Raw genomic sequence first — 16,631 nt, forward strand, 5'->3', positions numbered from 1 at the left:
ATAATTATTCAAATGAACAAAAACGGATCTATGCGTTAAGAGGACACTTGCCTTCGTTTACCAGTGGTTCATTTTACGCGTTTGCGCAATGATATGCGTTCGCGACAGAAAATATTGCTTTGAGGGGACTAAAAGATTTTAAATGAGCAGTTAACATTACTGCAGGCACTTTAAATTGAATTGAATACGGTCGACGAAAGAAGATCCATTTTGCATAAAGGTTGACAAAACTTGAAGAACTTGACGAAGATAGAAATGCTGATAAACCCACTATCCTGCCGGGTGAGTTGTTTTGAAAAACCAAGTCTTGCATTAGTTCAGGTTGTAGGTAGCCCAGACGAAAAATTATCATAAAACAATTTACAATAAATGGTTTGATTATTTTGTTAGAGTAGAAAACAGAAATGGTTATAGTATGCTAAGTATTATTGATGTCAGTAGTTTATAAAGAAATATAGCTCATTCGTTCAATCAAGGCGTATTCACTTTTATATAACAACAGGTTATAGATACAGTACGGCGTTGATAATGGCAAACTCAAGTCCTGGAAACGAAAGACTGGTTGGTAGAGAAAATTGGAGCACTTGAAAAAACACCGTACAAGCTTATCTCGAAGTTAAAGATTTTTGGGAAGCTATCGATCCCAAGAGAAAGGAAGATGGAAGTTTGGAAGCGGTGCATCTTGTCAAAAAGGGTCAGAGGAATGCTTATCTTGTTCCTTACTTACTTCAGCAGCCTGGAGCCGTAGTTGCTCGTGCCGTATCAAGAATTTTCCTCAATTCTACTCGGTCCTGGGCTACCCGTCGCCAATTTCCTAGACGTCTCGATACTGGCAGATCCGCTTCAATCTGGTCAAGCCATCTAGCACGTTGGGCCCCTCTATTTCTGATGCAGGTGGGGTCCTTGAAGGAACTGATTTTACCGCACTATCGTCCGGCATCCTCGCGACATGGCTGGTTTAGAGTCCATGGAGAACTACGAGTCTAATTAGGGTTTGGTATATCTTCAGTTTCGTGCGGCGACGTATGCTCCTGGATCGAAGCCTCCTACAAAGGGCAAAGTAGCTTTGATTACCAGCTTGAATACGTCGTTGGACCTTCTTATTGGTGTTATTGTCGACGGTTACCAGTGATACCAAGCAGTGCTGAGAATATTCACTGTCATGATATTCAAAAGCAGCGATTTTCATGCTTCTTTAAATTGATAATGATACTACCCATGCGAATGTTGGTATTCATAATACTAAACAACCGATGGACACTGACAGGATGAACCTTAATACTCGTGTTGATATTTTGATCGTCAATAATGAAAATCATTTCCAAATAGTGAAAATCAAAATTACCTCATTTCACAATTTATACTGAATTGTGCGGTGTACAGCTTCTGAATAGACATTACGAGACTTTTGATATTCATTTCACTGCTCTGTCATTGAAAATGATAAATGATATTCATGCTTCGTCGCAATGAGCATAGGTTACTGAGTTGCATCAGAAAATAAATGCGGTGACACTGAGAACAATCCAATTCATCTATTCGTGAACAAACATCGATATTCTAAGGCACTGATCCCAAGTATACGAATTCTTCTACCACTTCGAGCCCGTCCATGATCACCGTCTTTGGGAGGCGAATATAGGTTTCTTTCGAGCCACTTCCATTCATATACTTGATTTTCGACGCATTTTTTCTAGTCCAACTCTTCTAGCTTCCACTTTTAGTTTGGCGTAGTGCTTCGAAGGGATTCGAGAGTGTCCCCGACGCGCACACGTAACACATCACTCGGTCTAAGGTAGCTTTGATAAGTCGTGTCAGTTTATCCGAAAACCCGTGGTCGTTCATTATTTACCATAGTCTCGATCGACTGTATCATACGCTGCCTTGAAGTCCACGAAAACATGATGTGGGGGCACGTTGTACTCCCGGCAATTCTGAAGGATCTGAAAATTTGATCCGTAGCAGGGCGTGCTCTTGTGTAAAGCCCGCTTGGTACTGATTGGAGCCGATCGCCCTTTTTATAGATGGGGCATACAACTGCTTCCATCCATTCCTCCGGTAGTCTCACTTGCTCCCAAATCCTAGAGATTACCCAGTGGAGTACCATTGCTAGTGCCTCTTTTCCATGTTTATAGAGCTCTACCGGTAGCCTGTCCCTGCCGGCTACTAGGTGGTGGTCTGAGTCGATATCCGCATCCCGGAGGGAACGTATGTTTGTTCGCGGACCTGACTTGACTCCTGAAGAGGTTTGGAGCGGACGAAAACCGGACGATTCTTATGTTAGAATGTTTGGAACGAAGGCCATGGTGCAAGTTCCAAAACAAAAACGACAGAAATGGGATATACAGTCGAGACCATGCAAACTGACTAGACATGAGGAGGAGAGAAATGGCTACCGTTGGTATGTTCGCGAGACAAAGTATTTTCTGAAGAGTAGAGAGGTGTGTTTCATCGACGAATGCATCGGTGAATGAACAACGATCTATTGTTCCGATAGACTTAAGTAGTGTTCTAGCGACAGTTACAAACGTTCTTACCATTCAAGAATATAATGAGGCAGTATACGAAACCGCAGAGAAAATCTCGGACGATGAAGACACCAAAGACACATCTACTGACTCAAAAAATGTGACTGTGCTCCCTCCATGACAATCTTCAAATCCACCTAGGTCACAGGTGTTGTATTTCCATGCAAGTATAAAGATAACAACGTTCAGAGCAAAGGTCTCCCCGTCAATCCTAATCCCCAGGTCAAATCGAATGAGTCGCGAGAAATAGATGATTCCAGTGACGGAGACAGCGAGCATCATCCCATACAATGCTGGTCACACGGAATTATAGGGCAAAACCAAAAAAAATGCAATGTTTTCTATTTCGGAACTTGAATTGCCGCCCATATGTGCGATGACGAAACTACCCATGCAGCATCAATCAGGTTAGTCCACCGGCCAAACTGTGAAAATTACCTGGCGAACATGGACACAAATGCCGGGAAGCGGTAGTCCCGTCCAATGGTCCTGGAGATGCAGGCAATGATGCAGCGGCAGCGGCTGAATGAAATGGATAATTCGATTTGCCCAGCAATCGCGACATGGTGGTGGTGATGAACGTCGAGCCTTACCTCACCCTGGATGGCAACGACTGGAGGGGCACTTCGTATTCTACTTCCCCCATGTAGAAAGTGAGCACCGAGGTGAAGTTCATTTCACACACCATATGTCCCTAAGAAGGTGCTGCTGTGGATGAGAATCAGTGAGAAAAGGATATCAAAGCCGCTCTTCTTTCGCTCCGGACTGGCCGTGATCAGGGAAGTTTATAGTATAGAAATGCCTGCCGGAATTTGCGTCGTTCATCAACTTTGTCGCGTAAACTGAGGAGGAATTGATAAATAAGACAAAGAAAGAATTCAAAAACACGTCTTCACGTATGTTTTCGCCCGCCAAAGAGAATGTTCCGGGTCACTGCCGGATAGCCGCTCGTAAGGGCGTTGAATTTGGATGGAAAATTTATCAAATCCAACTATCTGTCTTAGTTTTTTTCTATTACCATTCGAAGAAAGGCAAATAAAATCAAATGGTACATTCACATACATTCCATTGGCACCCTATTGTTGATACTCTGTCGATTTTACGAAAAAATTTGTTCAGGTATCAGGGTCATCCCCCCAACCTTTCTGGCTATGCCTTTGTCACCCAGGAACCTACCTTATTCCTTACTACCCACTCGGGAAAATAATGTGACGCCGGCTCTGCTTGTAAGGGAAGCAGCTGAATGGGCGTTGGGATTACGTATACGAGGTTGACGACCTGGTGATGGCGAGTGAAGATCTAAAGATGATTGAAACACTTGTGAGAAGTCTGAAGGGATCGTTTCAAATCAGCGAGTTAGGTCCGCTTTTACATAGATAACTACTTCTTGAGCCAGCAGAAGTACATACGAGAAGTAGTGGAGTTAAGCAGGCTGCCGGATGCCAAGATTTCCAAAACTCCGTTGGATCCTGGATATTTCAGGAACGAGAATGAAGAGACTTCATTGGCAAGCGATACCGGATATCGGAAGTTGATTGGAAAGGTCCTGTACATAGCTTTTAACACACGACCTGACATTTCGACCGCTATATCATTCTTGAGCAGAAAGACGAATCATCTCACAAAAGACTGGAGTGAACTCAAGAGCATGGTGCGATATCTCAAGGGAACGAATAACTACCAACTACGTTTGAGTAGGAAATATGAAACCGGAATGAACCATCATCGGTTATTCTGGCGCTGATTGGGCTGAAAATTGAGATGACCGGGAATCGCAAAGCGGATTTGCATTCAAGAAAAACGGGGAAACAGTGATTATAACTAATTGCATTTCGAAATTTAGATATACTACTGTGGTAAAACAGTAAGTAAAATGAAAAATTTTGATTTAATCTTTTGAATCAATTTCATTGCCCCACCTGATGCAATACACCTATGCCAACGTTTTTCCAGTCCTCGAAGTATACCTAAAAGTCCTCACCCGAAATAACATTCAGAGCCTTTCATGTTTCAATTAGAATCTCAAAATCTTCTAAATAATGCGGGTAATAATTAAACATAAAAAGATGACCTAAGCGTCAAGCTGAACTAATTCCATCGTATTGTTTGATATTGAAAATCTACAAAAAATTCCGGGTGAGCTAATTGCAATCGAAAAATTTTATTTTAACCTTTTAATAAAATAGTAAAATAAAGTACTCCGTGAATTCTTTACACATATCAGTTTAAAAAAAAGGTCCGCGCAAACTTACCACAAAAGTAGGAGGGTGGTATTCAAGACACGACCGCATATTTGACGTAGGACTACAGTAGTTTTATATTTATTTTGAATCTCTGTTTGATTTGAACTCGTTTTACTTTTGGTACGGTTCGATTTTGGCACACATGTTTATGTTTAATCAATTTTCTTTAGCTTTCTTACATTCAACCAGTTAAAGCTCAGCATCCTCCAAAAAAAAAGTATTTTGGTTCTTTATGTTGCCGGAACCAACACGCCTCACTGTGCGTCGACAGCGACAATGTAGTCTTCACTTGGCTTGGCTGCACACAAATGAATATCGAGTTCTTCTGCACTGATAGACGACGAGTGACCAGCGCTCCATTAATACATTGCCCGGTGCAGTACTGTTGCCTGTGCCAGCATGTTTTCCTTCAAGATATCGGTTTTAATAACATTCTAACAGCAGAACGGTGAACTGTTTGACAGTGGAGGTGGGTAAAAACTTTCCGGAAAGGCTTCACCTTCAAGACATCAAAATAGTCTAGGCTCATGGAAGCAAACATTAGTTGACCTATCGGGACGGGGAGATTCTGTAATTTTTTTTTGCCACTGATATACAGAATATCAGCAGGCAGTAGGTGTCTACTCATGAAGTCTGTGCTAGGCGTGCTCGCATGTGATTGGTAAATTGTTTGTAAAAATTCGACCTTGAAACTTTCATGAAATTTTCACTGGTTAACAACGAAGTGGTAAAGATAACTGAAGAATCACAAAATTGTCCATCATTTTATCAATCCAACGAAATATTGGTTATTATGATCTGTCATGTGGTTACATCAGTATTACCGTATGAATTCTTTCATTCCAACGTTACACCTTGGTTTTAGTTTCCGCAGAATGTATCTCAATATAAAGCGGTTAGACGTAGTCCTACGTCAAAAAAGCTAAAAAACTCAAGACTGCGGAAGAAAAAAAAGGCAAGGGAAAGGGATCAATTAAAGTTTTACAAGCATGAAGGTGCTGATGAAAATGATAAGGGAAATCTTATTTCAAGCTTTCCGGTTGCGAGATACGGTTTGTTTTAGCTCGGACATCCAGAACTTTTTGTAAGCTGTGATTTCTGAAAATTGAAAGCGGATAGTGAAAGTGGCAAGCTGGTAAAGCAACATACCTATAATTTGAAGTTAACACTTCAATTCACTATTTATTACTTTTTATTGTATTGTCTTTCTATATTGCAGTATGTTAATACTTTACTTCTACAACGTTCGGTGATTTTGAAATCCTTGCAACCATTATCTCGAGACGAAACATAATTTTTAAATGATTTAGCTGACACGTTTGAAGAAAAAATTAAGGAGTTCGAGTGCTTTCTTAAAATCTTGTTTATTGACTCTGTATGAATTCTCAAATTTCTCCTGCTCCGTTTTTCACACAGAAAAAAACAACTGACATGAGTAGTAAAGGGAGGCGTGGCTTAGTGATATCTCTCCCCCTGTACATAAATGGTTTCCACACATTTGTCAGCGATTTATTTATTACTTGATGGTTTCTTATCGGGCCGCGTACATTCGTGTTGCTAGTAAATGATATCCTTTTCACTGTTACGTACGTTCCCTCTTCCTAGCCCGCCGTGTTTACATCCAACTTTTGACGTGAGCTGGAATGGGACACGTGCTGCAGTGCGAGATAAGAGTAGCAACAGGCGCACACGAGCAGGTATCGCACCAGACAGAGCTTTTCTAATTCAATAAAAATAAACTAATCTTTATCCTATTAGCGCCAAACCGGCACGTGACCGGCAACGAGAAGCGAGAGTGTGGTTGCTCATCAGGCATCATTTGAAATTAATTTGCGGGATTAAACGATTGACTGCACCTCTCGGACCAGATTTCGCATCGAATGGTTGGAGAGATTGGCGGAAGGTGTGAGAAAAATTTATCGGCCTGTCGTCAGGTTTCATCAGTTTCAACCAGCGTTGCTAGTAATCTTCTAAGAAAGTCTGGTGGATCGGAAAAAATTGCTTGGCAACGTCTGAACTTTGAATGAAAAAACGATTCAAATTGAACAGAACAAGGTTTGAAGAGTCTGCAGTTTCAGTATATCTGACATCAAGACAAATTCGGTATATTGGCATCGCTGGTTTAGCGTTCGACTCTGCCATGATTGCGCTTTTTATTGGAGGGGGCGAACACGTGCAGCTTAGTCTATAAGTCATGAATATCAAAGCAGATGAAGGATTTTTTTCAAGTATTTATTTGTTGTTTTCCTTTCCAATAATTCATTACTTCTAGGGCTAAGAATAGTCAGTTAGTTAATAGTTTTTTCAATATTATATTTTAACACCATAACACATCGTCGCATTTCAATACTTAGGCTTCGTGTCGATATCCAACTTTTGCATTCGAGCATCGGTTTTCTTTCCCGCACGGTCCTCCTCGCTGTCCTCATGTAGCAGTTCGGTTTCCGCGATTGGGTGCGATTTCCGTTGCTCCGGGTGACACATGTTAATTTCACGTTTAATCTCGTTTTCCACACCGCTTTTATCGATAAATCCGCCGACCAAGCCCAGATCCGTTTTTAATCCGTCCCCAATGGCGCATAGTGGAATGGCCTTTCGGCGATTCTTTAGACCACTTCTACCGATCTTTCCGGAGGGACAAAGTTTGTTGACCAGTTTAATCTTTTCAATTGTTGGAGAGCACGGTTCTGATGATTCGGTCTTGTTGCTACGAAAGCCACCGGAACCGTTCGCGTATTCCGAGGAACATTTTTGGATTTTACTGAATGATTTGGGGACCATCATCAGTAGATTGTTCCCGTTGTCGCGATAATTTCCGGTGAAATGATTTTCATTATTTCCACCAAGGAACTGGTACGATGATTTGACTAATCCATTCGTATGGTGAGGTTTTGGGTGCTCTACTTGAACTTCGGAAGCTCTATCGATGGTTTCTTGCTTCTTTTGCCATTCGAGCACGTTTGTCAGTAAGCGAATGTACCTTAAAATAGATCTTATCTAGAAAACAATCCAACGAAACGTTGCCGATAACCAATTACCTGATAGCCATTCTGAGAATTTCGTTCTTGGAGAGTTTCTTGTCGGGAGGATGAGTTGGCACCAACTTACGCAGTTCGGCAAAGGCTCCAGATACGTTTTGCTGGCGCCAACGCTCTCGTGTGTTGGTGAACATTTTGCGGACGACCGAGCCACTTCCAATGCCTAGTTTGGTGCCAGCTAGGCTCAACACCGGTAATCCTGGAGACGTTGACGACAGCTGCGAGCTCGGTTTGCCACAAGAGTTTGGTCTTTCTATTTTCTTAACACCTAATATTTCTGCATAGACGAAAGGAGCAAGAACAAATCCAATCAATAAGAAATTTGGAGTAAAGGCTATGATAAAGTTATGTTTGAAATTATGATGAAGGAGTTTGAAATTGTCCTGACATGAATTACACTTTGAGTTCGATACAAATTCACTACTAGGTATCCAATTTCATGATACTTCTTTTATTATTCTAGAATAAAATTCGCATCGTAGGTATGTATCTGACGTAAAAGTTACCTTTTTGATCGGTCTTGATCGAGACCGAATAGTTTGATCGAAAATTATAAATTCTGGACCATTTCTGTCCTTTTGTAATTGTTGGATGAAATCGAGCGAGGTTTTCCATCAAACAAATTTCTAGATTCGAGAGAAATTTTCTAAATTCTTATGCCAAAAGGCTCACACACTCATTTTGGCATAAGTTTTATGCAAAACTCCTAGCTGCATTCAGTCACCTTTGGTTGGACGGAAAAACTGTCTGGGAACCAATAAAACTTTACGAAAACAAAACTTAACCGCAAAAAAAAAATTTGATTAAAAAAAATTCTAACTAAATACTAAACTACAATTTACAAACAAAAAGAGTTGAATGTTTTTTTGAAAAAACCTGAAGTTATAACAAAACCTCCAGTATGGAGAAATAATTTTCTATTGAAGGTAAAGTTTTACAGGGCGTCATCATGAAAGTGATACACACGTTTGAGTGCCTCTTTTCGCATCAGGGGGGCTACCTATAGACACTATGTATATTAGACTGGGACACGGTTATATGGGAAAAAAGCGATAGTGTTATTTTTTCGCTTCCATGCACTTTTCGAGTTCCTTGTGGGTCCTATAACAACCGTGTAACTTTTCAGATCGATCGGCGAAACGCTCGATTTGCGCCCGATTTTTAAAGCTTCCATACGATTTTATATGGGAAAAACCACTTTCTCAACTATAGAGATGTCCAGTTGGCTCCTAAAAATATATCAATACATGATATTTATAGGAAATTTTCCTGGGAAAAACTCTTCTCAAGACTGCCAGGCGCTACTTCGCTTGTGAAAAAAGATATTCACCCCACACTGAATGAATATCTGACGAGCGGCTCACCATTGAATTTTACTAGCAATACTGCTGCAGCATGCTGCTGTACCAAATTCAACCATGTGATGAGAAATGATATCGTTTAAATTTATCTTGGAGGCTTCCCCGAAGATACTATGAGCAAAAATCACACTTTGAAAATTAATTCCACGCGAAATTATTTCTCATAGTTGCTATAGCAAGTTTGCAATAGCAGCATGCTGTAGCAGTGTTGCTGGAAAATTTCAATGGTTAGCCGTCCGTCAGACATTCAATCAGTTTGAGGTGAATAGCTGTTTCTACAAGCATCGTAGCGCCTTCAGGTCTTCAGAAGAGTTTTTCCCAGAAAAATTTCCTTTTAAAAGCCAACTGGACAACTCTAGAGAATAAGTATTAAAAAAGTGGATTTTCCCATATAAAATCGTATAGAAACTTTAAAAATCGGGCGCAAATCGGGCGTTTCACCGATCGATCTGAAAAGTTACACAGTTGTTGCGGGACCCATAAGGAACACGAAAAGTGCATGGGAGCTAACATTTATTTTTTGTCCCACCCTAATGTATATAGACCTGCGTAGTGAATGACAGCAGCACTGGAATCGCTGGTTTTTCATAATCTTGTTATTTGTTTGATACAAATTTTTCGTTATGTTCATTTTGGCTCGCACGTTTGACAATTATTTTGGCTCGCTGCGATTCAGTTCGCAGGTCTATATATAGTGTCTATAGGGCTACCTTGTTATTCAGCTGTGTTTGCTTTGATTACGGTTGTTAATAGTTTACTCGTAATCATGATATTTCACCCGAAGAAAGAGGAGTGGAACTATTTGAGAATGCTTCAGCTGTGATGGTTTGGGGAGCAATAACTAACAGAAAAAAGTTGCCACTGCTATTCATCGACAGGGTTGTGAAAAAATTAATGAAGAATACTATCCACACTTTCAACAGGATTCAGCATCAGCGCATAAGTGGTCATACTGGTGCAACGGAAATTTACCGAGTTTTATCAGCACCTCTGAATGGTCCGCATGCTCTCCGGATTCGAGTCCATTGGACTTCAGCATTTACTTCCAAATGCTAGGGAAGCTGGGTGAAATAAAATACATGACTTTGGACACTTTTAAAAAGCGTTTGGTGAAAATCTGAGATGATATGCAGGTCGAAGTCGTCCGTGCGATTTGTGACAATTTTGAGAAGCATTTGTGAGCCGTAATTAAATGCAAAGGCGAAAGATTTCAATTGAACTTATTCAACTGTAACGCTCATAATGATTAACTTCGTTGGTAAAATTTACTGGAGTACGTTGCATATAATAATAAATAATAAAGTCAAATGATTAAACTATTTACAGCATTGCTAAAAACGGAAGAGTTGTGTTACTTCCTGGAAACAAAGCAACATCCATCACTTCCAAGCTGCGAAGCGACTCGTTAATCTACAAAATTGACTAGAAAAAAAAATAAATCGTTTTCTTCTAATATTATTTGCAAGAAACCCAAACAAGATCTGAGAAAAAATAGTGTATATTTACTAAACATTTTAGTCAAATCTGAATATTACAGATTTCTCCGTAATGATAATCAACTGCAAAACCTGCTCCTTCCATATCTAAGCCGAGATACGAGCAAAACTAATAGTGAAGCTCTCGTTATTTTGACAGTTCTAATTTTGTAATCTCGGTAAGAGCATGATGAGTAGAACATGGTGAAATGGTTTGGCCAAAAAGTAGGCGCGATTAGAGGTGTGTTGCAACAGGAAGAAAATTTTCCTTGTTTATTTATGTGGCCTAGCTCACTTGAAAAAGAAACTTTCGAGTTTTCATTGTTTAAGCTGCGAGTAGCTTTCAAGAAGCACTAATATTGATAGCAAGGTATGTAGCATTGTTATATTTACAATATAAATGCATCTTAATGATATATTCAACGATTTGACATTTTTTTTCAGAGGCTGTTTATAAACAAACTTCTTCGCAATCAAACTTGTTTCCAAAATGGCCGATTCTGCATTTGACATACCGTTACAACATGTCTTTATACATCATGGGTAAGAGCTTCTTTGCTTTGACGAGATCTCGGTTGAACGATGTCAGCAATACGAAATTCGGTATTTTAGTTTTCTGAACTCGGGTATTTGCTGTTGGTTTCCGATTTTCTCAGCAATTTTTCTACGGAACAATGGTAAAGAAAAATGCTTTCAATTAGTTCGCATTCAACTTCACCGAGAAACCATTATGCAGTTAAGTGTGGTTGACCAGGGAGTCCCTATTGCCAAAAACATCATATCAAGAAGACTGACATCGCTGGATCAATCCCATACAAATGAAAAGCGTCAAATGAAAGATGACTAGAACAAGATACCTGCCCGAAAGAAAAAAACATTAACAAAACATTAAGAAAACCTTAAAAATTGCTGTAACTGTACATAGTTGTACCATAATTTAACTATGGTTTTCCTTGTAGATACATCAATTTTACATTAAATATCATTGTCCAGAATAATAAAAAACATCGTTTTTGCCATTTTTACAATGAAAAAGGGGGGTCGTTATGTATCATACATTTAGAAGTCACTGACAATGTTTTTCATGGTTCATAAAAAACACGGTATTTTTACTGTATAAGCTTGTAAACGATTGTTGTCGTTACCATGTTTTAACAACGTTTTTTGTTGTTGAATCTACCACGACAATAATTTTACCATGAAAAACATTGTCAGTGACTTCTAAATGTATGGGAAAAATGCTTGAAAAAATGCTGTTAAGATCTATAACGACCCCCCTTTTTCATTGTAAAAATGGCAAAAACGATGTTTTTTATTGTTCTGGACAATGATATTTAATGTAAAATTGATGTACCTACAATGAAAAACATAGTTAAATTATGGTATAACTATGTACAGTTACAACAATTTTAAAGGTTTTTCTAATGTTTTGTTAATGTTATTTTTTTTCGGGTGACTTTTGCAGAATTCATCGAACATGATTTTCGCTGCGCGTAAGCAAAAGTCGAACTAATTTATACACTGTGAATATGATGTATACTTAACGTCAAAATCAACTGACGACAACGCCAAGACATGACTACTGAAAGATGAAACATTTTTTTCAGTATCCATGTGGACGACTGTACGGTGCTACCATCCGAAAAATGATAATAATGTGTACGAATGTTTATTTCTCAAGCATGAAACGTTCCGGAAGAATCAAGAATTATCGGCGCATCATTTAAGGTAAAGCGTACCATCAGAACTTCCTGATAACCGCTATGAGCACGATCTACAGCCAAGTTTTCCACTCTTGCCTAGGTTAATAAAGCAAAAATCAGGTGCCCCGGTGAACCTGACCATAGCAAAATAGTTCTGAAACCTGGCTTGCGACATATCAAACTTTAAGTTTTGGTAGAATGGGACCTGAAAATAAATATAACCCCTCAATATAAACCCCCACTCTGACAGTCAATTTTACACTTTTCTTTCGTACTTTGGAGTGCAAAAAATATGGCAATAGCATTAAGTGCAAAAAATGGCAATGGCATGTTATCTTATGCGTCGAGCTGATCAAACTGCTACACCTTTTTCATATACAATCTCGATCAGCTCAACGATAGATGACGGACTATGCACGATAAATCCGTTTTACTAATAGTGACAATTTTATGAGAATTTAAGTCATCAGATGACAGCACTAACCGTCGGAAATCGGTCGTGTTCAAAATGTATGAAAAATATAGAAGTTAGATATCTTGTTCTAGTTATCTTTGGTCAAATCAAACAGTGCACTCCATCTATTAAAAATGGAAGTTTGCTATGCAAGTGCTGGTAATTACATCGCTGCGAAGATAGTGTGCGTATGTGGTGGTCCAGCCTGTGCGTTCGGCTTGCATTCACATGGCCAGCACACACACTAGCATGCGTCAGTTCCACTTTTACTCAAAAGACTGCGCCGCCAAAACTGTCGCTCAATCTCATGCAGAGTTCCCAGTCTTCTTGATATGATGTTTTTGCTATAACGCTTGCTGCTGAGGCTGTAGATACTTACAAGTTCGCAAACTCGAATGAACAATTTTACATAGCGTAGTTGAATTTCAAGGGATCAATTTTTTATGCAAGTTCATCCATCTTTACTCTTGCTGAATAAGAGTTTCGTATTAACAGGCTGAACGTCAAGAAAAAAACAACATTGATTAGCGAAACTGTGTATCTCCTATTCAGTTTCTTCGAATGTTCAGCTTGCGAATTCACGGATTTCAAGAAAATCCTTATAGTAGTGTAAAAAAAAAGCAGATCAGAGAAAAATTAGACGAGAATCAAGGCCCTAGGTTCAAGCTAAGTTATCAATAATGATGGACTTCTTTGAAAACTGCAGCGAATCCTATACTAGCTCCTTTCCACAAAGCGATTCAATATCTATTAAAAAATGATTACAAATAATCAAACCAGCAACAGAAGCAATGCAAGATCGAGTGATATAATACAAAGATTTTATTGCACTCATTAGAGCCGTTTACACAACGATCGAGAAACTGAGAACAGGAAATAGTTATGAAAGGTTCTACTCTGAAGCAACAAATGTTTTGAAAAAATTACAGCGTTGCGAATCGAGCCTTGCTTCGAGAGTCGCCTCGTTTAAAAGCAATGTCAATCAACGACAATTAGGAGACTCTGTCGTCGAAGAAACACTAAGAGAATGGAGGTATTCAACCGTCAGTCTGAATTCGGAATTTCATGAAACGATTGACATTGTTTGATTAATGTTTATCATAATACTGGGCAGAGTCTGGAATGTCCTGCCCAGAATCCGGTCAGACTGCAATTTTTATAGTTCGATTTTATTTCGGACGAGCAGGAACGGAGTTATCCGACCTAGATAACAGACTGGGTAATGCTTCCGGGTTGTGGAAAAGTCCGGCCAAAATAAATTCAGCATGAAATAAATTAGAAGCAGCACATTTATATTGCAGGTTTTTGCTGGAATACTGGTTGGAAATTCAACATTTGGAAAAAAAGCTAGTCTTGTAGGACACTTTTTACCCTCAATTTCTTTAATGCAAGAAATCAAGAAGTAAGAAATAGAAACTTCTGAAAAAAAACTGGCACAGCAAAATTTGTTTTGCTTTGCTCTGATTTCAATTCAAGTGCATGGGGAAGCTAAGTCCTCCCTCCGAGTGCCCCCTGATAGCTTTCTATGCGTTTAAGCATAGACTTTGTACACACAAATTATACTGCAAATTTCGGTAAAAAGTTCAGAAAGAAGAAATGTCAGACAAATTTTCACTTGAAGGTTGATTTTTGAGCTTTTATTTTCAAAGTTCAAGAGTATTCAAACCAATCGTAATCCAATGATGTTAAATGATTTTAATTTGTCAATTTTAATCAGTGATCAACTTTCTAAACACATCAGTTGTCGAGATAAATATTATAAATTTATTTATTTTTGTTCAGCGAAATGTATGAGGGTATTGTAGGGTAAATGATTCAAATAACATTTGATTGATTGACTGTCATTGTCTGCATTCTTATACTTTAACAAAACCTGCGGTCTTGAGGTACGATGCTGGCCTAACAAGCTAGGTGTCGTATGTTTGATTCTAGATTCGGGAGCAACTTTTGGTGTCAGTAGGATTGTAGCTGTAGCGTGTATAATTTACAGGAGGTAGAGTTCCGAATATCAATATCCAACTTAATTTTGTAGCGTACAGTTTGTGACAATGTAATTGACATGAAGCAAAAATTGATGAAGGCATTATAGTCGAATTTAATTGATGAATTATTGCTGGAAAATCACAGACAACTGAGGAAAATGCGTTTGTCCCTGAATAGTTTATGTTTGATAAATTGAGATTTGAGATATCTTGATAGAGAATGCTTTAAGAAAGTGTTCCCCCATTATCCCAGGGTGTCACCCACTAATCATTTTGTTATCAAAAGTAAGCAGAGTTAGCACATTTGATTTCAAAGGCACTTTTTGGTGGTAAATTGGTTGAGATAATACTCTTAGGAGTAGATTTATATAATTTTTAGGGTTTCACCGCGACCTCCATCTAATTGATAGTTAATCTCATGGATATCACCCTTTTGAAGATGGCACATATAAAAATTTTCTTCATGGGTCTCCTACAAATAACTGATTACTTCTAATAGCATGTTGACTTTCGTTTCCATGCACGAGTTACAATTGTAACGAATCGCTTAACGTTCACTGATGAACTCGATTTAAATGGTTTTTGAGCGAAATCAGTAGCGTATATCCTCTTTATACTGCCTCTGAGAAACATGGGTTACAATGTTTTAATGTTTTCACTCACTATAATGTTGTTTAAAATCTTTTGTCAATACACAAATGCATCACTTGTAACTTTCCTGCGAACTGGGATTTTTTACATTACAGAATGCACTTTGAATTAGTTTCATCACCCAATTTCGGTGATTAGCACCTATTATAGTTGTTCAACAATAATAATTGCATTTAAACACCACGACACTAACCGCTTTTTTCATCCACGGACGAGTATCGCAGCTCATCCTCCATGCCGTCGCTTTCGTTGGACGAAAAATCCGACATATCCTCGTCCGAATCCTGACTCATTGCTACGTACGATCCGTCGGTTAAGCTGCTTCCGCTTTCCTTTCTAACCTCACTGGAGGATGATACGAGTGCCGTGGCCATTAGACTAGCGTTGGCATTTTCGAACACCGACAGGAGTCCTTTGGTGGACGGAAGCTTCGGTTGATTGGACATCTTGCACTTTTTGAACCGTTACTAGCAATCACCAGCTCCCGACTGACGAGAGCTTGTAATGTTTCGAACTGATGTTGCAAAGGAAAATTATACACATAATCCGTCCGTGCATTGCTATTGGTTGGAAGCAAGTACTGGCAGGATACTGTTTCTGCTTTGGCTCCTCCCTCCTTTATGTACTTGCAGAGACGAAAAAACACACAAAAAATAGGAGTCTGCCATGCGTATAGTACCGATGCTTGCTGGAGGAAAACAACACGCTTCGAAGAATCTATCATAGTTCCATTTTATAGCATAGGCTAAAGTGGAGTTTCCTCAGCATGTAACTTTTCGTTGCGTTTGTTTCAAAGTGGGTTCATTTTTATGGGACTCATCAGGACGCTTCAGGAAAGAGATTTAGGGCTTTGATTTTTTATATGAACTCGTTTATTTTAGTTTGTTTAGATAGAAAAGTAAACAAAATCTTCAGGAAATAACTTTATAACGTGTATTTTGCCTGGATTTCATAGAAAGTATTTTTCTTATTGGTCAATTAAGGTAACATATTTGGTAAGTAAGCTTTTCACATATGGTAAAGCCCAATTTTCTCAATCATTTTCCTAACTCTGCCTATGACGTAATTGTGTGCAGCACACGTTCTATTTTGACTTTTTATATAAAAATTACACAGAACATTTGTTGGAGCGTTTTTATCAATTAAACCGGTTTTTTCAACTTCTATGACCATTAGTGCAAGAGAGAGAGAGAGAG

The 16,631-nt window shown here is 39.0% G+C and overlaps 1 protein-coding gene across 1 annotated transcript; it reads right to left on the reverse strand.

Annotated features, from left to right (window-relative positions):
* Positions 1-7,015: 7,015 nt before the first annotated feature.
* Positions 7,016-15,939, reverse strand: LOC129730257 (uncharacterized). Its single transcript, XM_055689438.1, has 3 exons — positions 15,629-15,939; positions 7,810-8,086; positions 7,016-7,751 (listed from the first exon to the last, which is right to left on the reverse strand). Exons 1-3 carry the CDS (start codon positions 15,879-15,881, stop codon positions 7,115-7,117), a joined length of 1,167 nt encoding a protein of 388 aa, XP_055545413.1. The 5' UTR covers positions 15,882-15,939; the 3' UTR covers positions 7,016-7,114.
* Positions 15,940-16,631: the final 692 nt, after the last annotated feature.

The sequence above is a fragment of the Wyeomyia smithii genome, chromosome 1, assembly GCF_029784165.1.
Source record: "Wyeomyia smithii strain HCP4-BCI-WySm-NY-G18 chromosome 1, ASM2978416v1, whole genome shotgun sequence".
In the NCBI taxonomy this organism is placed as follows: Eukaryota; Metazoa; Arthropoda; class Insecta; order Diptera; family Culicidae; genus Wyeomyia; species Wyeomyia smithii.

Excerpts from the sequence above, each read along its gene's own strand:
- LOC129730257 (XM_055689438.1), bottom strand. The coding sequence starts at position 15,881 with ATGTCCAATCAACCGAAGCTTCCGTCCACCAAAGGACTCCTGTCGGTG. Across the intron at positions 8,087-15,628 it reads GTCCGTGGATGAAAAAAGCG|AAATATTAGGTGTTAAGAAA; the intron begins GTTAGTGTCGTG and ends TCGTCTATGCAG. Across the intron at positions 7,752-7,809 it reads ATTCTCAGAATGGCTATCAG|GTACATTCGCTTACTGACAA; the intron begins GTAATTGGTTAT and ends ATCTATTTTAAG.